General features: G+C 40.9%; 1 protein-coding gene across 2 annotated transcripts; it reads left to right on the top strand.

Annotated features, from left to right (window-relative positions):
* Positions 1–449: 449 nt before the first annotated feature.
* Positions 450–24556, top strand: MSL3 (MSL complex subunit 3). 2 transcript variants are annotated; one of them, XM_084844206.1, is made up of 13 exons: positions 450–571; positions 4074–4156; positions 6383–6478; positions 6976–7073; positions 7932–8026; positions 9740–9862; positions 10948–11108; positions 13410–13568; positions 13833–14095; positions 16426–16535; positions 19012–19111; positions 20413–20497; positions 22132–24556. In XM_084844206.1, exons 1-13 carry the CDS (start codon positions 491–493, stop codon positions 22229–22231), a joined length of 1554 nt encoding a protein of 517 aa, XP_084700332.1. In that variant the 5' UTR covers positions 450–490; the 3' UTR covers positions 22232–24556. The 2 variants fall into 2 exon arrangements, with proteins under 2 accessions (XP_084700332.1, XP_084700331.1); XM_084844205.1 differs by having other exon boundaries at positions 450–589.
* Positions 24557–26477: the final 1921 nt, after the last annotated feature.

Raw genomic sequence — 26477 nt, 5'->3', positions numbered from 1 at the left:
CTTGGTCTGATCCAGCACGGCTCTTATGTTCTCTGAGGAAGGTCAGATAGTGCCTAGTAAGCTTCATCCCCCGAGCCAACACTCTAACCTTTGTAGTACGCTATTCAGCTGGTGTGTGTGTGTGTGTGTGTGTGTGTGTGAGGGGGGGGGGTTAAAAAAGCATACAGTAGAATTAAGGCTGCAGCGTCGTATGTACACCGAGGAAGTAAGTCCTATTGAACATCACTGGCGCTTGCTTCCGAATAAGTAGGCGCAGAACCGGGCTGCACGTACAGAAAGCCAAGGAAGCTGTGACGAGCCTCGAGCCTGTTACCTCAGCAAAGCATCGCCAGGCGAGCGGGCTACGGGATCCCGCCCTTTCTCTCTCCCGTGCGTGTGTTTTCTTTTTCCTCGCGGACTGACTAAAAGGACGGGGCGGAGCGAGCCTCCCTCAGTGCTCCCCCGCCTTCGCGTTGGGGCGTGGCTGTCTTCCTTTCGCCATGATGAACAAATGACCTCGCGGGGAATGAAATTTAAATTCCACAAAGGCGAGAGAGTTCTCTGCTTTGAGCCGGACCCGACCAAGGCGAAGGTGCTTTATGATGCCAAGGTGGGGATTCCTCCGCCAAGGACGCGCGCGCGCGCGGGGTCCCTCCCCGCCAACCGCCGCCTCTCAACGGAAGCGGCCTCCTTCTCGCAGGCGCTTCCGGGTGCTGTGTCTGTCGGATGAGGTGGGAGGCCGGCGCTGTTCGCTGGTGGCTCCCGGCTCTCCCCCGCCGCCCCCTGAGGCGATTTACGGGGAAAGGGAAGAAGCGACCCTCTTCCTCCCTTTTCCCTCGAAACGACGAAGGGGGGGGGGGTGTCGCGGGAGAATATTTTAAAAGCGATTTGCCGAGCTGGTGCCTCAAGCGTGAGGCAGGGGCTCCCCCCGCCCCCCCCATAGACGGTTGGGTGAGGGAGGAGACGGCACAGGGCGAATGGGACTAAAATAGGCACTCCCCCTCCTCACAATTTCCTCATCGTACTAGATGCTTTTCTAGGAAGAGGAACGCCGTGTAGCTGTGCCTTTAGGAGCGGTATGATTTGCTGCGCTTACACGCTGGCAGTGGGTGTACACACGTGACCGCTTAGTAAACAGTAACGATAGGGTGTGCGTGTGGCTACTTGGTAAGCTGATCGTCGGTGTTCGTCTTGCCAAGTGGTCGGGAATTTTATCAAACCCTTCGATTTCTGATCAGTGCAGATTATATTTCCCTCTCCTCTTCATAGGACGATACAGACAACCCGTTTACTGCACACTGTAGTAGGTTATCACTTGGCGTCCGTCACCTGTGCTCACACAGTACTTTCAGTAGCATCTGCTGAAACAATCTAGTTACTGTTGAAAGTACAAGAGAAGGACGGATTTCTGACTTTTCTGGTTGGTTGCCAATCACAATTTCCTTTGCTCACTGGCTCAGTTGACAACTTTTCCATACAACGGAAGAACCTTTTCTTATGTGGCTAGTTCTCATCCATATTCCCTGTAAAAAAAAAAAGGGGGTTATGTTGGGCATGCAGCAGATGATTACTATTGCATCAATATGCTCATATACTTGGAATAGTTTATAAATTGATTTTTTTTAAGTGTTACGTGAAAATGACTTATGCAGTAGAATGCAGCCCATGTTTAGATACATGTAATTAAGTGCAGATGCACTGTATATCCAGCAAAATATAAATACCTGATCATAGCCTGAAGGAATGATATTAAAGGCAAAACTGAAGTACTTTGGCCACATAATGAGAAGACAGGATACCCTGGAGAAGATGCTGATGCTAGGGAAAATGGAAGGCAAAAGGAAGAGGGGCCGACCAAGGGCAAGATGGATGGATGATATTCTGGAGGTGACGGACTTGACCTTGAGGGAGCTGGGGGTGGTGACAGCCGACAGGAAGCTCTGGCATGGGCTGGTCCATGAAGTCACGAAGAGTCAGAAGCGACTGAACAAATAACAACAACAAAAGCTTTTTATAATGTTTGAAATGCACCTGAGTTTAGTTCAAAGAAATACGTCTTTGGATAATACAAACCATCAGAATTTTAGTCTGTGGCTGGATTTGTCTCTTATGAATTCAGATAGAGGTCTCGTGTCCATCCATCCCCACCCCCGAAAATAAAGATTTAAGTTCTTGAATATGAGGAGGACACAATATAAATGGTCTGGACATGTTTATTCGTTAGTCGCTTCCGACTCTTTGTGACTTCATGGACCAGCCCACGCCAGAGCTTCTTGTCGGCCATCGCCACCCCCAGCTCCCCTAAGGTCAAGTCCGTCACCTCCAGAATGTCATCCACCCATCTTGCCCTTGGTCAGCCCCTCTTCCTTTCGCCTTCCACTTTCCCTAGCGTCAGCATCCTCTCCAGGGTCTTCTCATGATGTGGCCAAAGTACTTCAGTTTTGCCTTTAATATTCCCTCAAGTGAGCAGTCTGGCTTTATTTCCTGGAGTATGGACTGGTTTGAGCACTCAGAATTTTCCTCCAACACCATAGTTCAAAAGCATCTATCTTCTTTTGCTCAGCCTTCCTTATGGTCCAGCTCTTGCAGCTGTAGATTACTACGGGCAATACCATTGCTTTAACTATGGGGACTATTTCAGACATGTTTAAGATTACAGCCAAATCTTTTATTTGCAAGAATATATTGCAGAATCCCACACCTTTAACTTATCTCCCAAAATCAGCTCAAATTGAAAAAGCTTTCAGATGACAGTTCTATGATGGCAAAAAAAGTCCCAAATGTATCCTAGTAGTCTGTTTATAATCCATGAGGATTCTCCTTTTAGGGACATGTGTGTCTATATAGTTAGCCTTATTTATGTTTTGATAAATATAACTGAACATAAGTAAGGTACGCTATATGCCGAACTGAACTGCTAGGATACATTTGGGACTTTTTTTTGCCATCATAGAACTGTCTTCTGAAAGCTTTTTCAATTTGAGCTGATTTGGGGAGACAAGTTAAGGGTGTGGGATTGCAGATAATATATTTGGCTGTAATCTTAAACATGTCTGAAACTATTTAGGATATTTTGAAAATGTATTATGTTACAGCTCAGGATTACAGCTTAATGCTGAATATACTAATTTAAATTCATTGTTATGTACCCTAGATTCCCTGCCCCCATCTCATTTTTCAAAACAGACTTATGCAGCCAAATTTTATGCATATTTAGTTGGAAGTAAGTTTCAAGTGCGTTTAGGATTGCAGCCTTAAACTAATCAAATAATGGGGAAAAAATAATACTGGTATATACACCTGAATGATTGCTACTCACTTTTTCTGTATTGACTGGAAACTGAAGTATCTAAGAAAATTTGGTAGGGTTTTTAATTCTGGCTGCCTCCTGATGGCAACCGCCTATCCATTCAGGGCAGGAGGAGTGGTGAGGAGTGGATCTCCTCACTCCCTCCACCCTGCGTTTGCGGCCAGATAGCTGATTTTGGCTGACTAGCTGCTGGACTTTGGAGCACAGGAAGTGGTGGCCGGACGGCACATAGGATGTGTCGTACCAGCATTTCTGACCTCCCTGGCCTGCCCCCAGGAATGCCACATTTTTGCTGCTCTACACTGCTCTTACAAGTGCAGAGCATTGGGCCAATCCGCACTGCCTATGAGGCAGCACGGGAGGGGCTGGGGGTCAGTTCTCTGGGAACAGTGCTCCGATTCCTAGGTTTCTAGGAACCGACCTATCCTATGGCTGTCTAGCCGCTGACTAGTGGCCATAGGAATGCGCCCTTAGTTAGTTACATTATATCTATTGGCAATGTGATCTGGTTGTCTTAAAAGTGCAGTCCCACCTATGTATGTGCCTAATTCTTTTCTGAAACTGGAATACCGTTGCTTCTAAATATGTTATGGCCTGTTACGCTTTAAACTAAATAAATAAGTTGGAAACAAAATTAATTCTGTTGGTTTGAAATGAGAACTTAAGGCATCCACTCCTAAATTACTGGGCTACAAGGCAGTATAGTGTGAAAATGTGTGGATAATTTGAATACTTTGAAGAAAGTAATGTTTACGTGATCATGCAGAAATGTTTCTGATTTCAGATTGTTGACATTGTTGTTGGAAAGGATGACAAAGGAAGAAAGATTCCAGAATATCTGATCCATTTTAATGGTTGGAACAGAAGGTGAGAACACATGTAGGTGCATTGTGTATATGCTCTTACAAATTCTACTTCATGAAAATACTCTGAAAATACCCACCATGTACTTGTAATGCCCATTCCATGAAACTAAGGCAGCAGTTTTAACCATACTTACTTGGAAGTGAGTGCCACTAAAATAAGGCTTACCCCTGAGTAAAGATGTCCGGGAGTAGATTGTGTGGGCTGCCTTGAGTAAAATAGTAGGCATGTGGACTCAGCTATTTCATTCAATATGTTGTGCATCCACTAATCTGGCATTTGAGATTAATCTGGAAATATCTTTATGATCTCACTAACTTGGATATTTAATTTGGATATCTGAATGCTTAAAAAAATAATGTTAACTAAATCCCAGCTAGCGTTTTCCATTCTTCCTCACTAGATGTGCGCTGGTATTCCCAATTATGTGAATGACTCATCATAAAGAGTTTCACTTTGCAGAAGGACGAGATGCCTTTGCAATATGCTCTATTTACCACTGTTGAGTTGTCTTGAGAGTCCTTGTCAAGCCCACCACCTGCTATAGATATATGCTACTTTAGACAAGTACTTCCTCTGGCTGTCTTTGCTGTTTTATAAGTCTGCAGACTCTGTTCCCTTTCCTTTCCTGGTTGTACTGTACATTGTACTCTGCTTATAATAACCTAGTTGCTAACATCTGAAGAACAAAAAGTTACTGAACTCAAGGAGGAAGACCTGAAATCATAGACTTGTGCAAGAGTGTAAATATTTATTTTTGAAATGTTGATTTTCAGGGTGTCGTACACATTAAAAGATAAGGTGAATATTATAAATATAATGAGAGAGAAAATAAAAACAGCAATAAGAGCAGAGTTTCATAATTAAAAAGCCTGGGAAAATAATAAGGCTTTCACTTAGCTCTGAAAAGATGGCGAAGTAGGTGCCATTGAGAAAAAAAAATCCATAAACAGGGGTGCTGCCACTGAGAAGGCTCTGTTCCACAGCTTGGAGAAGGGCTTCCAGTGATGATCTCAGTGCATGGACAAGTTGATATGGAGGCATGTTCTTTCAGGTACTCTGGTGTCAAGCTGTGCACGGCTTTAAAGGTAAACAACAGCACTTCAAATTGTGCTCAGACACCAACTAGTAACCAGTAAAGTAACGTTGTCTGTATTAAGCTTATTTGCCTTCATCCAATCCATTACTGATTCTGGGCACAGGTTCAGCACTTCCACTGCTTCACTTCTGAGATATAACAGAAATAAAATTAGGTGTCATCAGTGTGTTGATGTTACTTCACTCCAGATCCTCAGATGACTTCTCACAGTAGTTTCATGTAGATGTCAGAAAGCATGGGATACAAGCTCGAACCCTGGGGAATCTCATAGCATAGATCTCACAGCAGTCTCTCTGCACCACTTTCTGGAAACAAATAGCTCTGAACACCTCCCTAGACTGTACTAAAAAACTAGTTGCATCCAAATTGAAGCAATTATGATCTATTTTAATCCTTGAAATGTTTAGCAAATGCTTATTTAAAACATTTTTTGGCCACCTTTCAGGGCAGAAGCCCTCCCAAGATACCTTGCTCTGTAGCCCTGTGTGCTGGAAGCAGTAATCTATCAGCCTGGTGACAACCAAGTGACCTGATTCACATGTCACGGCAGCAAATCGTGGGTTAATTAAGGTCATGTATTGGGTGCGTTCTGCAGCCATTTTGATTATTCAACCTCCGATCAGGGGCTGTTACATGACTCCTGAACCTGGACACTATAGGTTAATTGTCATGACAATCGTGAAATCCTGAGTCAGTCCTGGCAAAACATCTTCTTAAATGAATACTGAGGTTCATTAGGACAATAAACCTGGAGTCCTCAATACCATGTCCAAGACCGCTTCATGTGCAAAGCTGATGGGTGCACAAGGTAAAAACATATGAAATCAGCATTCATATGGAGTGGAAGCCTAGGGAGCTATACATTACAGCAACCAACCCCCCCCCCCCCCGAGTCTGTTGGTGTTGCACCAAAAAATTGGGTGGACACCACAGATAGATATTAACTTCTCCAGCAAGCCAAATCGGCATCCTCCTCCAATTTGTGGATGTTTGTTTTATTAGGGGCTGACTTGGAATTATATATATTACAGATCCTTCAAAGCCGTATTTCCTACACTATCTTAATCTTACAGTTTCTTGCTTTATTTTTTATTCTTTTGCGGCTCTTTATTTTTTTCACCAATTCTCAGCTGGGACAGATGGGCAGCCGAAGATCATGTTCTTCGTGACACTGATGAAAACCGCAGATTACAGCGTAAATTGGCAAGAAAAGCTGTGGCTCGCATGTAAGGATCAAATATAGTTATCAGTTATTTAATAAATGAAGCCATTTTAACTCTGTGCTCTAGTAGTAGCATTTCTATTAAACACACATACTATGTTTATGTATAATTGTGGTTTTACTTCTGCTGAGAGAAATGTAGCTATTCTGTATTCTCAAATGATTTCCCCTAGTTTGTTGAACTGCCTTAGTATCTAGTGTTCCTAGCACCCTAAAATAGCTCAGTTCACACATTGCTCTTCTAATGATGAATTTCATGGATGGGAGTCCGCTGGAATTCTAAAAATTAGGCAGCTCCGAGCCACCAGCGGTCAGATGTGTGGAGACAGGTTTACCCTTGCCTTGCCCTGTGCTCTTGCAGAAGGAACCACATCTTCCACCCTACCTCTTATTTTTCATATACTACTTTTATTAAAATAGTATGTAAATAGTTGCTTCTAAAGAAAAGTAACAAAATAATAATAGTAGTCTGAATGGTAGGCTTTCTTAAATCTTCTTTAGGAGAAGAAAAGGAAAGAAAGGGCGTTGCAGATTGCCTGGTGTTGATTCTGTATTAAAGATCCTTCCAGCTGAAGAGAATGAGAAGAGCAGTGAAAACTGTAAGTTGGCTTACAGTTTATGACGTTTGTGCTGTCTACTTAAATACTGATATATCCACTTAAGAACAAAATAGATAGGTTGCTGGTTCTAAACAGCTTACAACTTTAAGGGAATAATGAGGAAAATAACAGAAGGTGCAGAGTAGAGAAGTTAGAAGGCATGAACGTGAGCAAATATCACATGTGAATCTGTTTACATTGCTTCTTATTTTTTAGCTTTACAACTGAATAATTGAAATTCACTTGTAAGTCTTGCATACAGAAAGTCTGAGAATATACATTGAGTTGGGTTGTATGTTCTTGTTTTTTGTGGCAGTCAAGATGATATATTTAGAGGTAAGACATGACTTCTGTAATGAGTTCTGTAGTATTTCTGAGTTCCAAGTTCTAGAAGTGAATGTATTTGGAATGGGGCCAGAATCATAGCATTAAAAAAACCCATTAAAATGTAGGATTTGGGGGTGATAAATTATGGCAATTGGGAAATTCTACCATAAATTGCTCTACTTGTTCTGCTTTGGTAGTTAGAACCCTTCAGAATATCAGCTGGGTAGTGCCCAACACAATATTCCTGATTAAACCAATTCAGATTCTGTGTAGTTCTAACTACTGAAGAACAATGAGCATCTCAATATTGCTGATATTGAAAGGCCTACAGATTTTGTTTAAGTTATGATTCAGTCTTGCTTTATTCCATTGTGAATATGTTCACTTCACTTAATTGGTCAAAAGGCAGCCTAACACAACTTCTTTAAAACATGAAGACAAAACTAGTTTTGAGGATTACATGTCTTTTGTCAAATGAAGTGAGTGTGTAACAGTTAAATGTCAAAGGTAACTCATTTTTTCTTTACATAGCTATAAGTAGTTCTTCTTCTTCTGATGACGATGATGAAGGCACAGATGAAGAAATAAAGAGTGAAGAAAGTGATGTTGATGAGAAGATAGAAATGGTATGTCCACATGAACAGTCTTGGCCCTATTTACAAATAAATGAAACGTCACAAAACATCAGCAACTATCAAAATGTTAGCAACTATCAAAATGTTCTAGGTACAAAGGGTAGACATAACTTTTTACTTTTAAAATAGATTGTATAATGACACTCTGCAGACCCTGGAGAAATGGAACTTAATAAATGTTGTCGAGTAAGTTTAGTGTGACCACACTTGAGACAGGACAACTGGAAGCTTTAAACTGGACCTTTACCTGTTTAACAGGCATCTTCTTGTTACAACCACAACAGGCAAAATAAAGATAGAAAAGTGAAACCAAAACCAGCACCCTCCCCAGCTCCCTACATACATTAACCATTTAGTATGCAATGCTATCTCAGAGGCTGCTGACTATCCTATGCAAGGCGGCTGGGGCATGGAGGGGATCCTCTCCTCCATGCTCCAGCCACCCTGTGTTTCAGCTAGATAGGTGATTTCGCCTGTCTAGCTGCAGCTTGGGGGGGTGTGGGGGGGAGCAGCCTAGAGGCCCAATAGGAAGCTGCATAAAGCAGCTTCCACAGTCCCCATCCCCAGGACTGCCCCTTTTTCCTGTCTCCATGCTCCATTTCTGAGCTTGGAGACATAGCCGGCACAGAGAGAACAGTGCTGGCTACAAAAGGGAGGGGGCACAAAGTGCAGTTTCTGGGATCTGAGGTTAGAGCCCTGGTTCCAACCTTGGATCCCAGAAACTGACCAATTCTATGTCCCCACAGACACTGTCTAGGGGCATAGGATTACTCTCTTAGGGCACAATCCTATCTAGATAGGTGGCAGCCTCCAAACTCGGAGGCGACGGCCTATCCAAAGCAAGGCAGGAGAAGCATGGAGGGGATCGTTCCCTCCGCATTCCTCCTCCTCTGCTTTTTCTGCTAGACAGCTGATTGCGGCTGTCTAGCCGCAGGAGCACGGAGTGGGGAAGGAGGCTGCTGTACAACACATTGGATGTGTCATACAGGCAGCTATGCTCTCCCCACCCTGGAACTCCCCCAGTCACACCCATTTCCAGCTTCTCCTCTTGTGAGCACGGAGGACGGGACTGTTCCATGCTGCCTCTGAGGCAGTGTGGAAGTGGGGGGAGGTTGACTCTCCAGGAACTGACGCTCCGAGGTCAGTTCCCGGAAAATGGTATATCATATGGCTGTCTAGCTGCTGTCTACCAGCCATAGGATTGCTCCCTCCGTGGCTTTTCAACCAGTTATTTTCTTCTTCATACAGTAGGTTTAACTAATGGTTGTTGCTTATTCCAGTAATAAAAAGTACCCTATGTTTCTTATAAGTGGAGTATCTCAGTAGACCATATGACTCCGTAATTTATTCACTTTTTAAATTTTACGAAGTAAAGGTGTGATGTTTTTGAAAAGATATTGGGTGGTATCCATACAATCATGCTTAAGAGTAGATCCATTGACATCAAGAAGACTTAATTTAGCCATAGTTAGCTTGAGCCCCATTGATTTCAGTGGGTCTACTTTAACCTGGACTAAGTTGGGATACAATCCATTATAAATTATATAAACATTTTTATGCATAAGGAGGTAGTAATATGCAGTTGTTGTCAATAGTATGTAACGTTATCGTATGTTATACGCTGTTTCTAATGTTCTTCTCTGTTTAATGTAGCCCAGCTAAAATGTATGAACAGGTTTTAAAATCTTATACATATTACTACAGAAAGAAGAGCAAGAAACTCATACTAAAAGGGACATGGAAGAAAGAGCAATAAACATTGAAATTCCTGAAATCTTGAAGAAGAAACTTGAAGAAGATTGTTACTATATTAACCGGAGAAAGCGGGTATGAATAATTTACACAAATGGGATGGTTGAAAGCTTTTATGCCATTTTTTTATATGCAGAAGGTAATGCCATTTTACACTCTACTCAGAAGTAAGCCCCATAGTGAATGAGGCTATGGCCTAAAGAAATAGACTACTGCATGACACTGTTCATGAAAATAGGTTTCTGTTCCTAGGCTCCAGAATTCTGAAAACCTGTCATCCCTGAGCAAGCAGTAACCCAAATGGGAAGTGAGCCAGCTGCTTCAGTTCTACAGATTGTTTCTAGTGTAGGCTGGGAACCCCTATAATGTGTTGAATATTACATAATTTGAGGCATAATCCTAAGCATGTTTAGACAGAAAAGAGTCCTATACCTCCCAGCATCCTCCAGCCAGCATGGCTGGCTAGGGCATGCTGAGAGTTTCAGGACTTCTTTTCTGCCTAAACATGCATAGGATTGCACCCTTAATGGGCTAGGATTGTAGGTCTGAGCATACTTAACTTGTAAGTGAGCCCCTTTGAAATTGATAACAGTTAATGGCAATGTCCTTGTTTAGGAAACTGCATGCAGTGAATAATTGTAAGCAGAGACACTGGACTTCGATATTTACTGTATTGTCTACATGACACAGGTCTATAGTGCTGTGTGCTTATTCCCAATAACATGCAATTCTTATTCTGCCCCTCTGAGATGGGCATAAAACGGTGTGTTCAGAATATGGCACTTTCTGTCCCAGTCATACAGACAATGCAGTAAATGTGTGGATACAAGGAGTTGGGTAGGTGGGCCAGGTGATATCCCACTGAGCATTTGCTGGACTTAGTTTGAGAAATATAGCCCTTCAGTTCAAAGTAAAATGAGATTAAGATTGGTGAGTTGTATTTGTGTGCATTAGTTCGCTATTCTTGGAGCTTCTGTGATTGTTCCCCCCTGTAAATAAGGCTGAATAAACATTTCTCCGGTTTATTTTTCTGAATTCAGCCTTGTCTGCATAAACACAAAGTGTGTATTTGAAAATGTTGCGTTAAACAGAAAGCTTATATGCCATGAACCTGTTGCATTTTTTCTTCTATTTGACACCTGATTGATTCTCTTATGCAGCTGGTGAAACTGCCATGTCAGACAAATATAATAACCATCTTGGAATCATATGTGAAGCATTTTGCCATTAATGCAGCATTTTCAGCCAATGAAAGATCACGGCACCATCAAATGACTTCACACACCAACCTGAATCTGCATTATGTTCCACCAGAAAAGAAGTAAGCAAACACTACTTTAGTTTTGTGTGTCTAAAATAACTATTTGAAATTAAGGGCTAAGTTTCCAAAGCACTTAGTGTTCACTTTATTATAAATGAGCATATCAATCATTTTGTCTGTGAGGTTAAAATTAAAGGTTAACTACGCAATGAGCCGATCACCACAGTCCCTTGTGGCTTATTTAAACCATGGTAGGCTGCAGTGCATGCCCATTTGGAATGTTCAACCCCTGGTGGGGGGTTGCCATGGTTTGCCATGTTCTAATCCGGGCAGCAGGGGTTGTTTGAGGGTTAAACAGTATTCAAAATGATCCTGTCACATGCTACAACCCACCGTGGCTTAAATAAACCATGGTGGGTTGCGGTGATCGTGCAAGCTCAGTCACTATAGCAGGTTATACTACTTTATAATCTAATATTAAGATGGGTTCTCTTGGAGCTATCAAAGGACCTACTCAGATTACTTTCCTCACTTGGACTATGAACTATTTAGCTCTAGGGGTCTAAGTTAATGAGTTTATTTATTGGCAGTTCTTGTTTGGGCAGTAAAAGCCATGTGTTTTTCAATGCAGAGGCTTTTGGTGGCCTCTTAAAACTGACTTCTCATTTTATATACCTGAGCACAAGTTCCAAAAGTTGTCTTCTAGAAGACACCTTCAGGAAACACAAGGGAAACACTTTCTCCATATAACTTGTTAGAGAAAGTCTTCTTGTAGTAATATAGTAGGCAGAGTGAATGCATTGGGAACCAGAGGATTTAAATCTTCACTACTTTCTTTGATTTAAAGGGTATGTGTTTTGGGGAAGGGTTTGTTGATTTGGGCTTGTACCAGACTATATTTTCTACAGATGCAGCAATGGTATTCAACTTAGCAGGATGTTTTAATAAGTTGGCTTCCCTCATCAGGTATATCACTTGTAAAAGGGATTTCATATTCTGAAACATTTCCTAATATAATATGCAATCAAAGTTGTTAGTGGAGCTGGTGAAAATGTGTGTGTGTGCATGTTTCTATAAAGATACATGATGGTTCAAATGCTGTTAGCCCAAACTCTAAACTACAGTTGTTTTCCCCCAATTTATTCTAACTAGCCCCCAGACTCTAGTTGCTTTGCTGAGCGCTTGCCAGCAGTCTACAGCTCATCCTGTGTGATTCCCCCCCACTTTGTTGAACACTTCTTTTCCTCAGATCTCTTTGTTTTCAGGATATGTTCTGTTCTGTCCCTTCCTTCAGCAACAATTTTTCTGAGCCCTCTTATAATTCTAGCTTCCCAGCCCTCAGCTTCCCTGGTTCCCCAGCACCTCTACTGTTGTCATTCTTGCCACCATCACGCATGGTTGTATGAAGAATCTTTTCACCTGCTAGGGTATTTTGTGCAGTTAGAGTATTCTGTCTTTGTCCTGACTCTTTGTACATCCATATAACTGCAATGTTCTCCCACCACCCCCAGTTATATTTGCAATCATATGATATTATTTCTGTTATGGTTATTAGCTACCTCTGCTTTGAAGAGATGGATTTCTTCTGCCTCTTAACGTTCTGTTGTAACATCTTTATTGTGCAGCTCAGCCAATGGGTGAGGAGTGGCAAACTATTACTGCCAATCAGTTTTCAACCTGTTGTGTTTTTCTTTTGGCTGTAGAAACCCTTGGCTTCCAACCAAAATTCCTAACAGCAAGGCTTATGTGCCAGGCTCAGCATCTTCATTCACCACAGCGAGTATTGGTCCCCCTTCTGCCAACTGTGACAAGCTGGGGGGTCGGCACTGCATACCCAAGGTGGTTGTAGCACCTCCAATGTGCAGGACACTTAGGTCACCAGCTTTATGCCTGGGGAAAATGCTGGGGCTTGTCCATTCTATACTGTGCTTTGGAGATACTCTGGGCAACTCAAACACAATGCAACATGTGTTCCAGCCATTCTCTGAGCTGGGTGGAGGAGAGGAATTGTCCCTGATCTCGTGTTGTGCTTCAGAGGCACTCCATGTACCTCCTAAAGCTCAGTGAAGCCTCTGCTCTCCTTTGGGTGTAAATCTTGGTTATTACAAATTTAAGCTGGCTGTCGAGGTCTGACAAAATGTATGGACCTCTTGCGTATTTGAAGAAGGCAATTTCCGTGAGTGTTTACTCTTTTATGTTAAAAGCTGTACGTTCACTTTGTCATTTCTACTAAAAGGATGTTGGTCTATTGAGTTGTCCAAAAGGAAAGTCCTTCATCTATCTTATGAAATATTAACATAAACCTAACCTCTTAATTATAGAAAATATTTATCAATTTCTTTTGCAACCTTTTTTTTCTAGTGTTGAATTATGTAAAGAAATGGTGGATGGGCTAAGAATAACCTTTGACTTCACTCTTCCACTGATTCTGCTGTATCCCTATGAGCAAGCACAATTTAAGAAGGTGACTTCCTCCAAATTTTTTCTCCCAATCAAAGAAAGTGTAGCAAATTCTAACAGGTGGGTTTGGTGCTCTCACTTTTAATATTTTGGGTATGTTTTTAAATAGATGATGTAATTGCAATGCTTTTAACCTTTAGTCTTAAACTGTTGTGTGTTCATTCATTTGGTGTCAAATGTATAGACTAACAGCAAGTAGAAGGAAGAAATGTTAATAAACATGAAAACTGCTTAGTTGCTGTAAAATATTTTTCTTTGCATAACTCATTGTCACCTAAGTAACTGCTTATCATCCTGGTACACTTTTATTTTCTCTTTGGGCAGAAATCAAGAAGAGCTTTCCCCAAGTCCACCTCTTCTGAATCCATCAACTCCACAATCCACAGATAGTCAGACAGTGACAGGAGAACCTGCAACACCTAAACGCCGAAAAACTGAACCTGAAATACTGCAGTCTCTAAGACGTTCTACACGTCACACATCCAATTGTGACAGGTTGTCAGAAAGTAGTGCATCTCCACAACCCAAACGAAGGAATATTGAGGCTCCTACTTCAATGCCAAAATTGTTTTTGCATCTTGAAAAGAGTAGGTGGTTGTGGCAAGATAGAGAATCTATTTAGGGGCAGGGGCTTAGAATTTTGTTGTAAGCGTTTATTACTAGTTGCCTTTTTAAGAAATGGGTAGTGGCATTTGTCTGTGCAGGTTGAATTTGTATGCTGTAGTGGAATAAGAGGAGATAATGGTAGCAGTTGAACAGTTTTTCTGAGGCAGGTAGCAGTTATCATACGCCTCCATACATACAATTTAAGCTGCCATCACCACCACTCCCTGCCCAAATGGACTTGCCTCAAATTGAGAATAACACCTTGAAAAGACATTGGATTGGATCCAATGTCTCTTCAGCGTTAGGTATGACTAATAAGTCCCATTGATTTCAATGGGTCTACTAAGTACGACTAAGAATGGATCCAAGCCAATGAATGGGTTTGCACAACACGACAGCCCACTATGGGTAGGCAGCCATGGTTGGTTTTCATGTCATCCAAACCTGGCATGTTTTCTGTGGGTGGCTTTTCTCATAAACAAGTTACACAGAGAACCGTGGCTTGTTGTAGGGTTGTTTGTGCTCATGGTGGGTTGTCACATTGTCCGAACCAGGGAGAACGATTTTATTATGGGTTGCCATGATCGGCTACAGATTGCTCTTCGCAATCTTGCCAGTGACTGCCCTTCCACTGATGCTGAAATGGCACTTTGGAAGGACCATCACTCATTCTCCAGCTTTTTTAAAGAAAAAATTTGGTGCCTCAAAAATAAACAAATGGGGTCTTAATTTTCTTGTTTTGCTGGTCTTTCACAAGTGTGCACTTAAAGCTGTCCCATCTGCGTAGTCTCATCTGGTCAATTTCCTTGTATGTTTCAACTGTCAAAGGGAGCTCCACAGTGGAGTAGGTAACATACAAGGAAATTGATGAGACAAGGTTGCATATAGGCTAATTTGCGCACAGTTGCGAAGGACCAGGGGAGCAATAATAATAAGAGAAAGGAGAGACCCGGTAGTGCAATTTGGAAGCACCCAAAATTTTGGGGGATCCAAAGGAGTAAATGTGCCAAAGGGGCAGGCAATATCTCCCCCCTGCAATGTGATCCTCTCACTTTTAAAGTGTTGAACTGACACTTCTCAGTGTCCTTCACCTTTTCAACACTTCCCTGACTCTCCAAAAAGGGGAGATGGTAACCCCCCCACACACACACACACATTCACTCCTTTTTGTGGCTCCTTTTTGGAGCAGTTACTGCTGAGATTACTGCACTTCAGCAGATGTGCACAAATTTCCCTGACCGTTCTTTAAAAAACCCTGAGAAGATGGTTGCAGAGGACAGAGTGAATGGGGCCCCTGGGGGGGCAGGCAGGTGTAGGCACTGCTGGTGCAGGCACCCCATTTGCTTCATCCTTTTCTTCTACCCTCTAAGGTGTTTTTTTTTTCCCCAAACTGTTGGGAATATTTGCACAATTTTGAGGGCTGGTAAGTAAATGGAGGGGAAATTTGCACACCTGCATTAACTACTCTGTTACTGCAGATGCACAAATTTCCCTTCCATTTACTGTTGAAGAGATTTGCGCACATCCACTGAAGCACAGTAACCACAGCAGTAACTGCTCTGGCTGGCTGGGGAATGCAGGGAGTTGTAGGACTTCGTTCTGTCTAAACATTCATAGGATTGCGCCCTTATAGTAACAACTTGCCAGAATTGGCAAACATTTTTCTGTGTAACAAAACTGCATGCATCTTGAATTTGCTGCTGGCTGATAGCAAAGATTTTTTCAATCCCTGGATATTGGTATCCTGAGCAATGGGAGTAAGGGACAGATGTGCACATTAAAAGCCATGTTAGCTACTCTAAATATTGGTTAAAGGCCACAGTTTGTCCACTGTCCTTACTCTAATTTTTTATAATGAGAGTGCCTAAATATTTGACATCCTTGGTGAAATTATTCCATGTAAAGTTAAGCTGTATTGTCATATAGTCCACCTTAAATTATGTTTCTGTGGTACTTTTGTTATTAACTTAATGACTAATCTAATGGTGAAAGATTTTTCCAAAGTTTCTTTTTTGCAGCAGCAGGCTTGCTGTTTAGTAGTTATGTCCCTGTATGAGTCTCAGGTAAGAAGTGACGTGAGCTGTATCATGTTCACTTGAAAACAATTTCTTCCTGGCTACCGGATAGGTTCCTGGAAAAAAATGAAGTTTTCCACCATGTAACCTGGGAGATACCACAGCCAAATACAAAGATTCCTGCCAGCTGGAGAGGTCTCCCTGGAATGTAATGATCAAAGAGGTCCTGAAGAACATGTTTACAGCTGGAGGAAACCACCTAGTGTATAAAATAATGTCCTGCTTTTCTTTTGAAGAAACTCCTGTCCACAGTGGGTCATCATCGCCCATTACATTGACTCCTAGCAAAGAGGGCAGTGCAGTATTTGCTGGTTTTGAAGGCAGAAGAAACAATGAATTAAATGAGGTACACTCATATAGTCCAAGAGCTTGGATCCAAAGAACTGTGACATTTAATTTTGTGAATCTTTTCATTAGACTCAGAGAAAAATAACAGCAGCCCCCCATGCTGCATGGCATGCTGCTGCTGTGTGTAACCAAGAAGAATATCAAAAGCCTTTTAAGATAGAAGATTTGGCGGGAAGGATTTTGAGGAAAAAATCAGAAATTCCACTGGGTTTGGGCAAGCCCCTTGTGTGAGCTTAAGCAGCTCTTTGGATCAGTGCCTAGATACCTAAAAGATAGAAGGCTATCAAATATCTGCAGCTAAGAAAACTATTGCATTTTTTCTAGATCTTCTGAGAATTGTTTTGCCCCCATTTCACCATTAAAAATTGTCTAGGAAAGAACCTACTTTATTTCTAATCTTGACTACAAAATTATGAGGACACAATCCAGCAGATATTAGCTGTGACTGAAGTCATGTTGCACTGCATTCAGTGGCATTTATTTGTGATGAGCTTTTGTTGGATTGTGCCTGTAGTAACCTACAACACCATTATAACGAGTAAACCATGATTAAGCTAATAGGGCATGATGTGGTACATCATATATTGCACAGATTAAAATAAATGATTTGCGGAATTATGTCACATATTCAAATATATTTGGAATTCTGTAAGTGTAATAGGTATCCAGCTGGTACAGATTGCAGCCACCCAAGTACTGGTAGGTGCTGGGCTGTCAGAACATGTGACACCTATACTGTGCCAGCTACACTGGCTGCCAGAGTGTATCCAGGCTCAATTTAATGTACTAATAGTAGCCTTTAAAGCCCTAAACAGTTTTGGTCCAGGTTACTTGAAACATTGCCTTCAGCTTTATCAACTTGCCAGCACTCTGAAATCAACATAGAAGACCCTGCTTGTGTGCCTGCCTGACAAAGCAATTAGGCTGGCAGGCACAAGGGACAGGGCCTTCTCAGTAGTGGCCCCTATGTGTGGACCTGTGTTCCAATTGATGTCTGCCCTGATTAACAAACCAACTAAAAGTGGGCTAGATGAAACAACTATCAGGTGGATCCACAGTTGGCTACAGAATAGGACTCAAAGAGTGCTTATCAATGGAATCTTCTCAAACTGGGGAGAGGTAACAAGCGGGGTATCGCAGGGCTCAGTCCTGGGCCCAGTGCTTTTCAATATTTTTATTAATGACTTGGAGGAGGAGGTGCAGGGAATGCTTATCAAATTTGCAGATGACACAAAATTGGGTGGGATAGTGAATACCTTGGAAGACAAAAATAAAATTCAAAGTGATCTTGATAGACTGGCGTGCTGGGCAGAAGACAACAGAATTAAATTTAATAGGTATAAATGCCAAGTTCTGCACCTAGGAAAAAGAAACCAAATGCACAGTTACAAGATGGGGTATACGTGGCTCAACCACACTACAAGCGAGAAGGATCTTGGAATTGTTGTTGATCACAAGCTGAATATGAGCCAACAATGTGATGTGGCTGCAAAAAAGGCCAATGCTATTTGGGGTTGCATTAATAGAAGCATAGCTTCCAAATCCTGGGAAGTACTAGTTCCCCTCTACTCGGCACTGGTTAGGCCTCATCTGGAGTACTGTGTCCAGTTCTGGGCACCACACTGTAAGAAGCATGCAGACAAGCTTGAGAGGGTTCAGAGTAGGGCAACGAAGATGATCAGGGACTGGAAACAAAGCCCTATGAAGAGAGACTGAAAGAACTGGGCATGTTTCGCCTTGAGAACAGAAGAATGAGGGGAGTTATGATAGCGCTCTTCAAGTACTTGAAAGGTTGTCACAGAGAGGAAGGCCAGGATCTCTTCTCGAGTGCAGGACACGGAATAATGGGCTCAAGTTACAGGAAGCCAGATTCCGGCTGAACATCAGGAAAAAAGTCCTGACTGTTGGTTCCATTGTTGTATTGCTCTAACTATCTAGGGAGGTAGTGGGCTCTCCCACACTGGAGGCATTCAAGATGAAGCTAGACAGCCATCTGTCAGGGATGCTTTGACTTAAATTCCTGCATTGAGCAGGGGGTCTTACAGGCCCCTTCAAACCCTACTCTTCTATGATTCTATGAGTTTATTGGGTCCCGTTGTGTATATAGTGTTACCTTGTCTTAATTGCTAATTTTAATATCACTGAATTGTTATCATTGTTTTATTGTGTTTATCATTGTTAAAATTTTGTACACTTGGGAGGGCAGCATAGCATTCTTTTAAATAAATTAAATAATAAATCATATCAACACCTGATAGCTTAAAAAAAAAAGATTAGTTGTGCTGGAAATGGATCTGGCTGAAAGTTGAAAGAAATTTGTGCAAGACTATTCAGAGAAATGTTTTTTTCATAAAACAGTTTCAACAAGTAGTTTGCCAGAATCCTGATATGATCTTAAACCATGATACCTCTTGGGATAGTACTGTTGATTATGTCTCCATGTATTCTTAATTTTATTCCCATTTTATATTTAGGTGTTGTCATGGAAGCTCATGCCCGAGAACTACCCCCCAGGTGATCAGCCACCACCACCTTCTTACATTTATGGATCTCAGCATTTGCTACGCATGTTTGGTAAAATACAGTTTTGTTTTTGAACATTTAAAATGATTTTTTTATTTTAACTCATTCATCAAATTTCATAAGTACTGGAAAGTAAATCTTACTTTGCCCAATGGGGCTTAGTTCCCAAGTAAGCGTGCATAGGAACGCAATGGTAAGAGCCTTTCTAATAAGTAATTTTAATTCTGAAGAGATACCGAGTTTCTCTTCAGAGGATCTCCCATGTCGAAATATATATGTTATCTACTCCCTGGCTCTGTTGTGAGTATCTAGTTTTTCTGGTTAAACTTTGGGTATCTTGAGTCAAGTTAGTATTAGAGTCTTGGCTATTGGGGGGGGGGGCATATAAATGTAATTAATTAATATTGGGTTACTCTATTGCAGCTCATTTTTAAATCATACAATCCGTTCAGAGTAGATGCTAATATGAGACACTCTGCTAGTTTCTGTGATGGGCAAAAAACAGGGATGGGATACAATGGCTGCTGTTTTAAGCACTATATCTCTGTTTGGTCTCTAAGCCAACTTAGTTGCTTTGCAATTGTGGCAGCATAGGTCATTGCTAATGCACCTGAAACAGCCACTGTCACAGACTCAGATTGGAGGAGAAGGTATTTTGGAAACTGAGTTGAGTTACTTGCCCTTCCAGCATTCTTAAAGAGTTTTGATCACCATGGAGCCAATTATCAGTAGAACCCTATACATTTAATATCTGGTATTAAGTAGGGGCTGTCACTCAATTCAAGCAAGGTGATTAACTGACAAACTCATATGATTACTCAGTTAAGTTCACTATAAATCTGCATATAGGAAAAACAATAGTTTTGAAGCAAAAGATGTAGTTTATTTTTAGACAGTGCACTAGATCTTTTTTTTAGACAGTTGCATATTAAGAGGAAATGTCTCTTCCATGTGCCAAAAGGAAATGCCTCTCTTTTAAATGGTGGCTACCATCTGCATTTTAGGTACTTATATTAATAGCAGTTCTTTCTTCCCAATTAATCAGAAGTACCTTGTTGATTGAATCTAACCAATATACCATATTATGCTACCCTAAATACAGTATAAAGGGTTGGCCCCTGATGGACAGCATAGCAGGCTGTATTTGCTCTATTACCTTGAGCAAAACCTGTTATGTATTGAACCACACAGCATTCTCTGTGTTCTAGAGTGTCAAGATGTAAGCATGTTTGGGTAATTTTCTGAAGTTTGAAGAAACAGCCAGTATATTTTGTGTTCATCTGGAATATTGTATTTAACAGTAGGAAAAGCAACTAAGCCTAATAAAGATATGCCTTGTTTTGCTTTTACAGTAAAGCTTCCAGAGATACTTGGAAAGATGAGCTTTTCTGACAAAAACCTAAAGGCGTTAGTAAAGCACTTTGAGTTGTTCCTAAGGTAATTTGACACTGTGTGAATGACTGAAAATCTACAAACCTAAACATTCAAGGGCACCTGGTAACTTCAAGAAGAACCATTTTAACAGCAGGAGAATTCTGTGCTATGTGACCATTTAGCTCTGCCTGTAGGAGAAAGGTAGAAGATTCCACCCAAGAATTTCTAGTTTCCATAAAGTACTTCTCTTTGACTTTTTGAATGTCTCATAAGGAGCTGACATAAATTGGCCTGGTTTGTACATCATGGCAACCCAGGGTTTTTAAAACCCAGGGTTACTGTGAACAAGCCAGCTAGTTGGGGGAGAGACAATTTGGTTTCAAATTTTCCTGGGTTGTTGGAGTGTCCCTGGGTTGTTTAGCCGCTCCCACTGGCAGAAGGAGCCAAACGGGAGTGCTTGAGCTGCGTGAACTAGCTCACTGGCTTGTTCACGGTAATCCAGGGTTTAAAACAACAGCTGCCCTGTGGCATGTGAGCCAGGCCATTGTGTGACTGACTTGTGCTGTGAAGAGAGTGCTTGTGCAGCTCTTCCATGGAAAGATGCATTTGAAGCTTACGAACCAAACCACAGAGGAGATTACCTTTTCTCTGTCACATGGAAAAGAGGGAATCTGCACAAACAGAATGTGAGCTTCTTACTCTGTCGGCACTTTATTATGTCCAAAATTGTCCTTAGGGTCCAATCTTGATACACCTGTGCTTAGGATCTAGTATATCATTTTCAATGAAATACAATGTTCTCACAGTTGGCATACAAGATTAATAATTTGTTCATTATGTGCCACATTGAATTTGTGGTTCTACCAATGGCATATAATTGCAAAAGGACTGACTTGATCAGGCTTCTGATTATAATTTGCAGCTAGACTATTTGCAGAAGCAGGCATTCTGTAAGTTGCAGTAATGATCTGTGACCACTAGTCTGTACCAATATGTAGTTAATGCCCTGCCAGGCTCATTGGCTACACAGTGAATGAACTAGAGGCTATGTTTAATTAAGAATTTGTGAAGAATATTTTAAATAGTCAGAAAAACTATTTTATTGTGAATTAGGAAACAAAAGTAGTCTCAAATACTTTTAAATGAGAAATGATATAAAATCTGTTCCAAAAGTCTTATTTTTATTACTCCTGAGTTTAAGAAGGACACTTTCAATAGATAAGGTATGACAGAAGCAGAGCCTAACTGTGCACTCGTATACATGTCTACTGAAATAAGCCCCATTTAGTTCAGTTGTGTATAAGACTGCAGCCTAAATTAAGTTGGAACTTTATCAGCTTTTTGGTTTTTCCTGGCACTTGTGGCCTCCAGGGGTGACAATCGTAGTTCAGTCCATTTAATAAGCCCAAGACGAACTTGGTTGTCTGGACAAGTGATGCAAAGCTTAGTCTGTTCAAAGTAAAGAATATTATTAATTTGAAATATAATTATGTATTCCACTGTTTCATCTTTTAAAATGTTTAGTTTAATGACTTGTTGAAATGTAGTAATAAGGCTTTAAAATCTTGATAGTGTGATTCTCATAAGTGTAAATACCTTTGTAATATCCTATATTGAACATTTTGAAAGTGTTACCTATGTAGGAACTAGGGAATGTTAGAAATTACAAAACAATCATACATATTCTGCTCTTTTAGGTTTTTAGCAGAATACCATGATGACTTCTTCCCAGAGTCAGCTTATGTAGCTGCCTGTGAGGCCTACTATAGCACAAAGAATCCACGTGCCATCTACTGAAGCTATTAATATGGATATAATCAACTGTACATACTCCATGACTGCTGCTTTACTACAATACTTCAGGATCAAGAGAGAAATTGAAGTGTATCATTCTAATATCACAAAGGGAGTTTCTTCAACGTTGTCATTCTTTTGACATAAAATAATTGCATTCCATTCAGAGTTGTGCTGACATTGCATTCTGGCGCTAGATAACCTTCACTGCTAGATAAATGAAGCTCTGCATTCAGTTGACTGCTAATGCATAGAACTGCATACAAATAAAGTGAGGGAAAGGAGTAAGTTCATTAGAAACAGACTTTGAGAACTAACCATCTGGTGTTCCACTTCAACGTAAGCTTGCTTCAGCTTGAACTTTCAGAACATCACCTGCATTTCAGGAGAATGCAAGAGTGACATTGTACATGTTTTTCACTTTTGGAATTCATATTTTATTACATGAAACTATTATAACACATTGATCTTTATAGAAGAAAGAATATGCAACTTCCATGTTAGCATGATCTCTGCCTCAAGATTTACAGTGGTTTGGGGGTGGGGGTGGGGGGGAAATCCAGGATTTGCCTTTTCCCCCATGTTTGTCAGTGCCTGAATAGTTTTGATTGAATTAATTCATCCCATATAAGGTTAGAATTGCTTTGATGATTTTGTTTTTGACTTGTTGGTTTTGGGAATGAAGAATGCTGAAGTGACAATAACTTTGGCAAGAGTTCTGAAAATGAACAGCGGCTGCTAAGTGAAGCTATCAAATGTAGATTTAGTTTTGTTTAGACTAGTTTAGGAATGCATAGGCATGTATGTAGAGAACTGGACACACTTTTGCCTCTGGGTTGATCTTAACGTGGTGACTATGGTGTATAAATCAACTAGATCTTCTTCCATGTACTTAAATAGGCAGACGTAAATAACACTGTCAGAATTTTAATGTCCATGCCTACAAAAAATAGTCTGCTCAATAAAAATATTTAAAGCTAGTCTCTGGGGCTGTTCACCCAACAGAAAGGCCCACCATTGGTTATTTAACCTATGGTGAGTTTGCGGTACATGTGGGGTGGATATGGCAACCATTTTGAATATGCAAACCCACACACCCCACTCTGGGGTTGTATCATGTGAACTTGGTGAGCATGGGTTATGTGAGGGTTAAACAATCCTCACAATGCATGCTTGCCAGGTTTGCATGACAAGATGACCTGGCGCCCACAGCTGCTTCAGCTCATTGTGGAATAAATAACCCATGATGAACCCATGGTGTGTCGTCTGAACCCAGTCTCCGTAAACTTGAAAGCAAGTAGATGAACCTAAAGTGTCTCACTGTCATTTATACAGGCTGATCCTATAGCAAAGTTCCTTGAAAAGCTCCATTAATTTTAGTAAGGCTTGTATTGGTCAATTGCATCTATACATCAGGGGTGGGCAACTTCAGATGTTGCTGGACTACAACTTCCACCATCCCTCACCATTGGCCATTGATGTTGGACTGGTGGGTGTTGTAGTCCAACATCATCTGGAGGACTACAAGTTGCCTACCTCTGCTATAAACTAAATTTGTTTCAAAAAAGAAACTAACCAGAATACTTAATTGCTCAAAAATGTATTCTATAGTAATAACTATAGTGGTCCAGACAACAATATGCGTTTAAACTTCTACTATGATTCACAAGTATTGGGATAATGAGCTCTATAAACCAACCCCAATGAAGAATGGTGCCCCACTTTCTTAAACTGAGTATCCAAAGTATGAGTTCAATCAGCTAATCATTCAGAAGCTTTAGAAAAAGATTTCCTAAACTGCTGGCCCCAAGCACACACTTGCCTCATGGTTGTTAAAGTATGCCATTGGGCTTGTGCAGACTTGCAGTCAGTCACATGGAGAAAATTATCCCATATGGATCGCTGCAACTCTCCCTTGTGGTCTTACTGCTGTAATGAATGGGCTTCAGCAATCAAGAGACAACTCTGTAGAGACAATTCCTGTGTTACCAGGCCCTTTAATTTGTGGACTGTTGCTATTTTGGGTGTTAGATTTGGGGATAAACTTATTAGTTCCACACGTTTCTTTTCTGATCATAGGTCCTAAAAACCTTTGAAGGATTTTGGCCTTGGATTTGAAGCTTTGAAATGAGACAAGCATTTGTTAGTGTTGGTGTAAAATATTGTTTGTGCAAAATAGTTAAATATTAATGAGTTATTTAATATAGAATAGTGGTGAAACCTGATTCTTAATTTCTTCCATTGTGTTTCAGTACATTATATGTCAAATGCTGTGTCTTATTGCACCTGAACAGTGCATAGAAATAAAAAGGAAGGCTTGTAACTGAATTGAAACATTCTGTTGTAACTGCTGTAACAAAGCTCTGATATGTTTGGGAACACAAAATGTGTGTGTGTGTGTGTGTGTGTGTGTATTCGTTTTTAATCTACCAGTGCAGCACAGTAATTAAGAACCTGTATTCTGGATACTTCATTCAAAGATCTAGTCAATCAGGTGTGCATATTCATAACCATAAGGCAACGATACATAACTAAAGCCTCTAATTAAATGTTTCACAAAAATGGAAGGTGCCTATTCCCCCTCGCTCCCTGCTGTTTCCATTTCTGCAGCTGGCCCCTTTTCAAGTTGTTATGCTGACAGAAATGACTGCATCCATCCCTGACAAAACAGCCAATTAACACTTTTAAGTTCTTCTGCATAGCCATTCATCCAAGTACGTATGTGATGGTGTATAGAAAATAAGCTCTGCTTGGTGTACTACCTTACTATATTTCACATCATTACATGCCAGAATTTTTGGGTGCAAAATATCAAAATAAAACCCTTCTAATAATGCAAAATAACCATATTTGTGAGATACAAGCATCACCAAAGCTTGTATTTATGTACTGGCCATATCTAGAACAACTTTCTGGAGGACAAGACAAACGAGCAAGTTTGTTAACTCTTATTAAGCTTGTATTGCTAGGGGGCTACTTGAATGGTGGGAGTGAAAATAAGACCTAGATTGCTAATATTGTCATTGATTTCTTTTATCTGGCAAGTTGTCCCTCCTCCCTTCTAATATATACTGTCTGCATGGTGATCCTAGTATACAGAATGGTTTCCACACCTGTGGAGGAAAATACAGGACATCAATTATGAAGTCTTAGCTGCTTAGGAGCCTGCAAATAAATACCTCTTGAGCCTGATTCATGAATTTCAGAATGGAGAAACAATCCCAAAACAGAAAGTTGTCTTGACGGCTTGCTGATATCAACCTGGCACTCATCCATCTTGTATTGCTGTTGTAATGGTGAAGCCTCTGACACCTAGGTGAAGTGGTCCATAAAATTCCACCTATGAAGGGATCAAAGTTAATTAGAATGTTTGGTGGCCTAGCCTGAATTTTTGGCAATTTTTTGAATTGAAAAAATTCAATTTTTGTTGAATTGTATGCCGAATATACTTTTGAATCATTGTAAAAATGAAATTAATGAAAAAAAAGGAATATGGGGATTACAATATAAATGGCCTACCTGCATGTGTAAACATTAAATCTGTGTTTCTAAGGGTCTCAGTCATAATTAGATTTTAGTAGAATCTTCCGTTTCTTTCTGACTTAGTTGTAGCGTCTAGGTTTTGCTGAAACTGCATGTCTCCTTAGTGAATAAAGAACAATCGTGGAAAGCTTTCTTGATTGGGCTTGAAGTAGGTGTACAGAATTGCCTTTAACAGCTGCATGAAAGGCAGTGCTGGAAAGGTTCACCTGTTGACTTTTTAGCTCACTTCCAGCTGGTAGTCGATATACCTCTTAAGAGAACACATCATGCAAGACATTCATCACAGAGGAAGAATTGGAAGGAAGCATAGAGGAATGAGGGGAAAGTGAGGGTTAAAAATACAATCTACAAGATCTCATCCATTTCAGGGAGAAGAATTAACCATTCAGTCCTGCATTCAAACCTTTGGATACTGAATTAGCTGGGATAATTTGGGGCTTCAGAACAGACAAGCTATTTGGCTCCCTCAAGGGAAAGAGATTATCTTGTACTTCAGGTGTAATAGGAATGGGTGTCCACAGGTGGGTGGGGGGGGGGTTCCCCCCACAGAGCCTAAATGTATTTATTTTACTGTACACAGACGCACACACATCCAGCTAGTCAACAAGAGATTTAGAGTGATCTCTGAGATGACTCCTATTGAGAGTGTCTGCCAGACTCAAAATCTCAGTACTTTTCTGGAGAAAAGCCTTCCTGCCTGGCAGGC

The sequence above is a fragment of the Heloderma suspectum genome, chromosome 3, assembly GCF_057233095.1.
Source record: "Heloderma suspectum isolate Gila_16-S chromosome 3, 16-S_ref, whole genome shotgun sequence".
Lineage (NCBI taxonomy): Eukaryota > Metazoa > Chordata > Lepidosauria > Squamata > Helodermatidae > Heloderma > Heloderma suspectum.
Note: the sequence above shows the minus strand (reverse complement) of the source record. Positions and strands in the feature narration are given on the sequence as shown.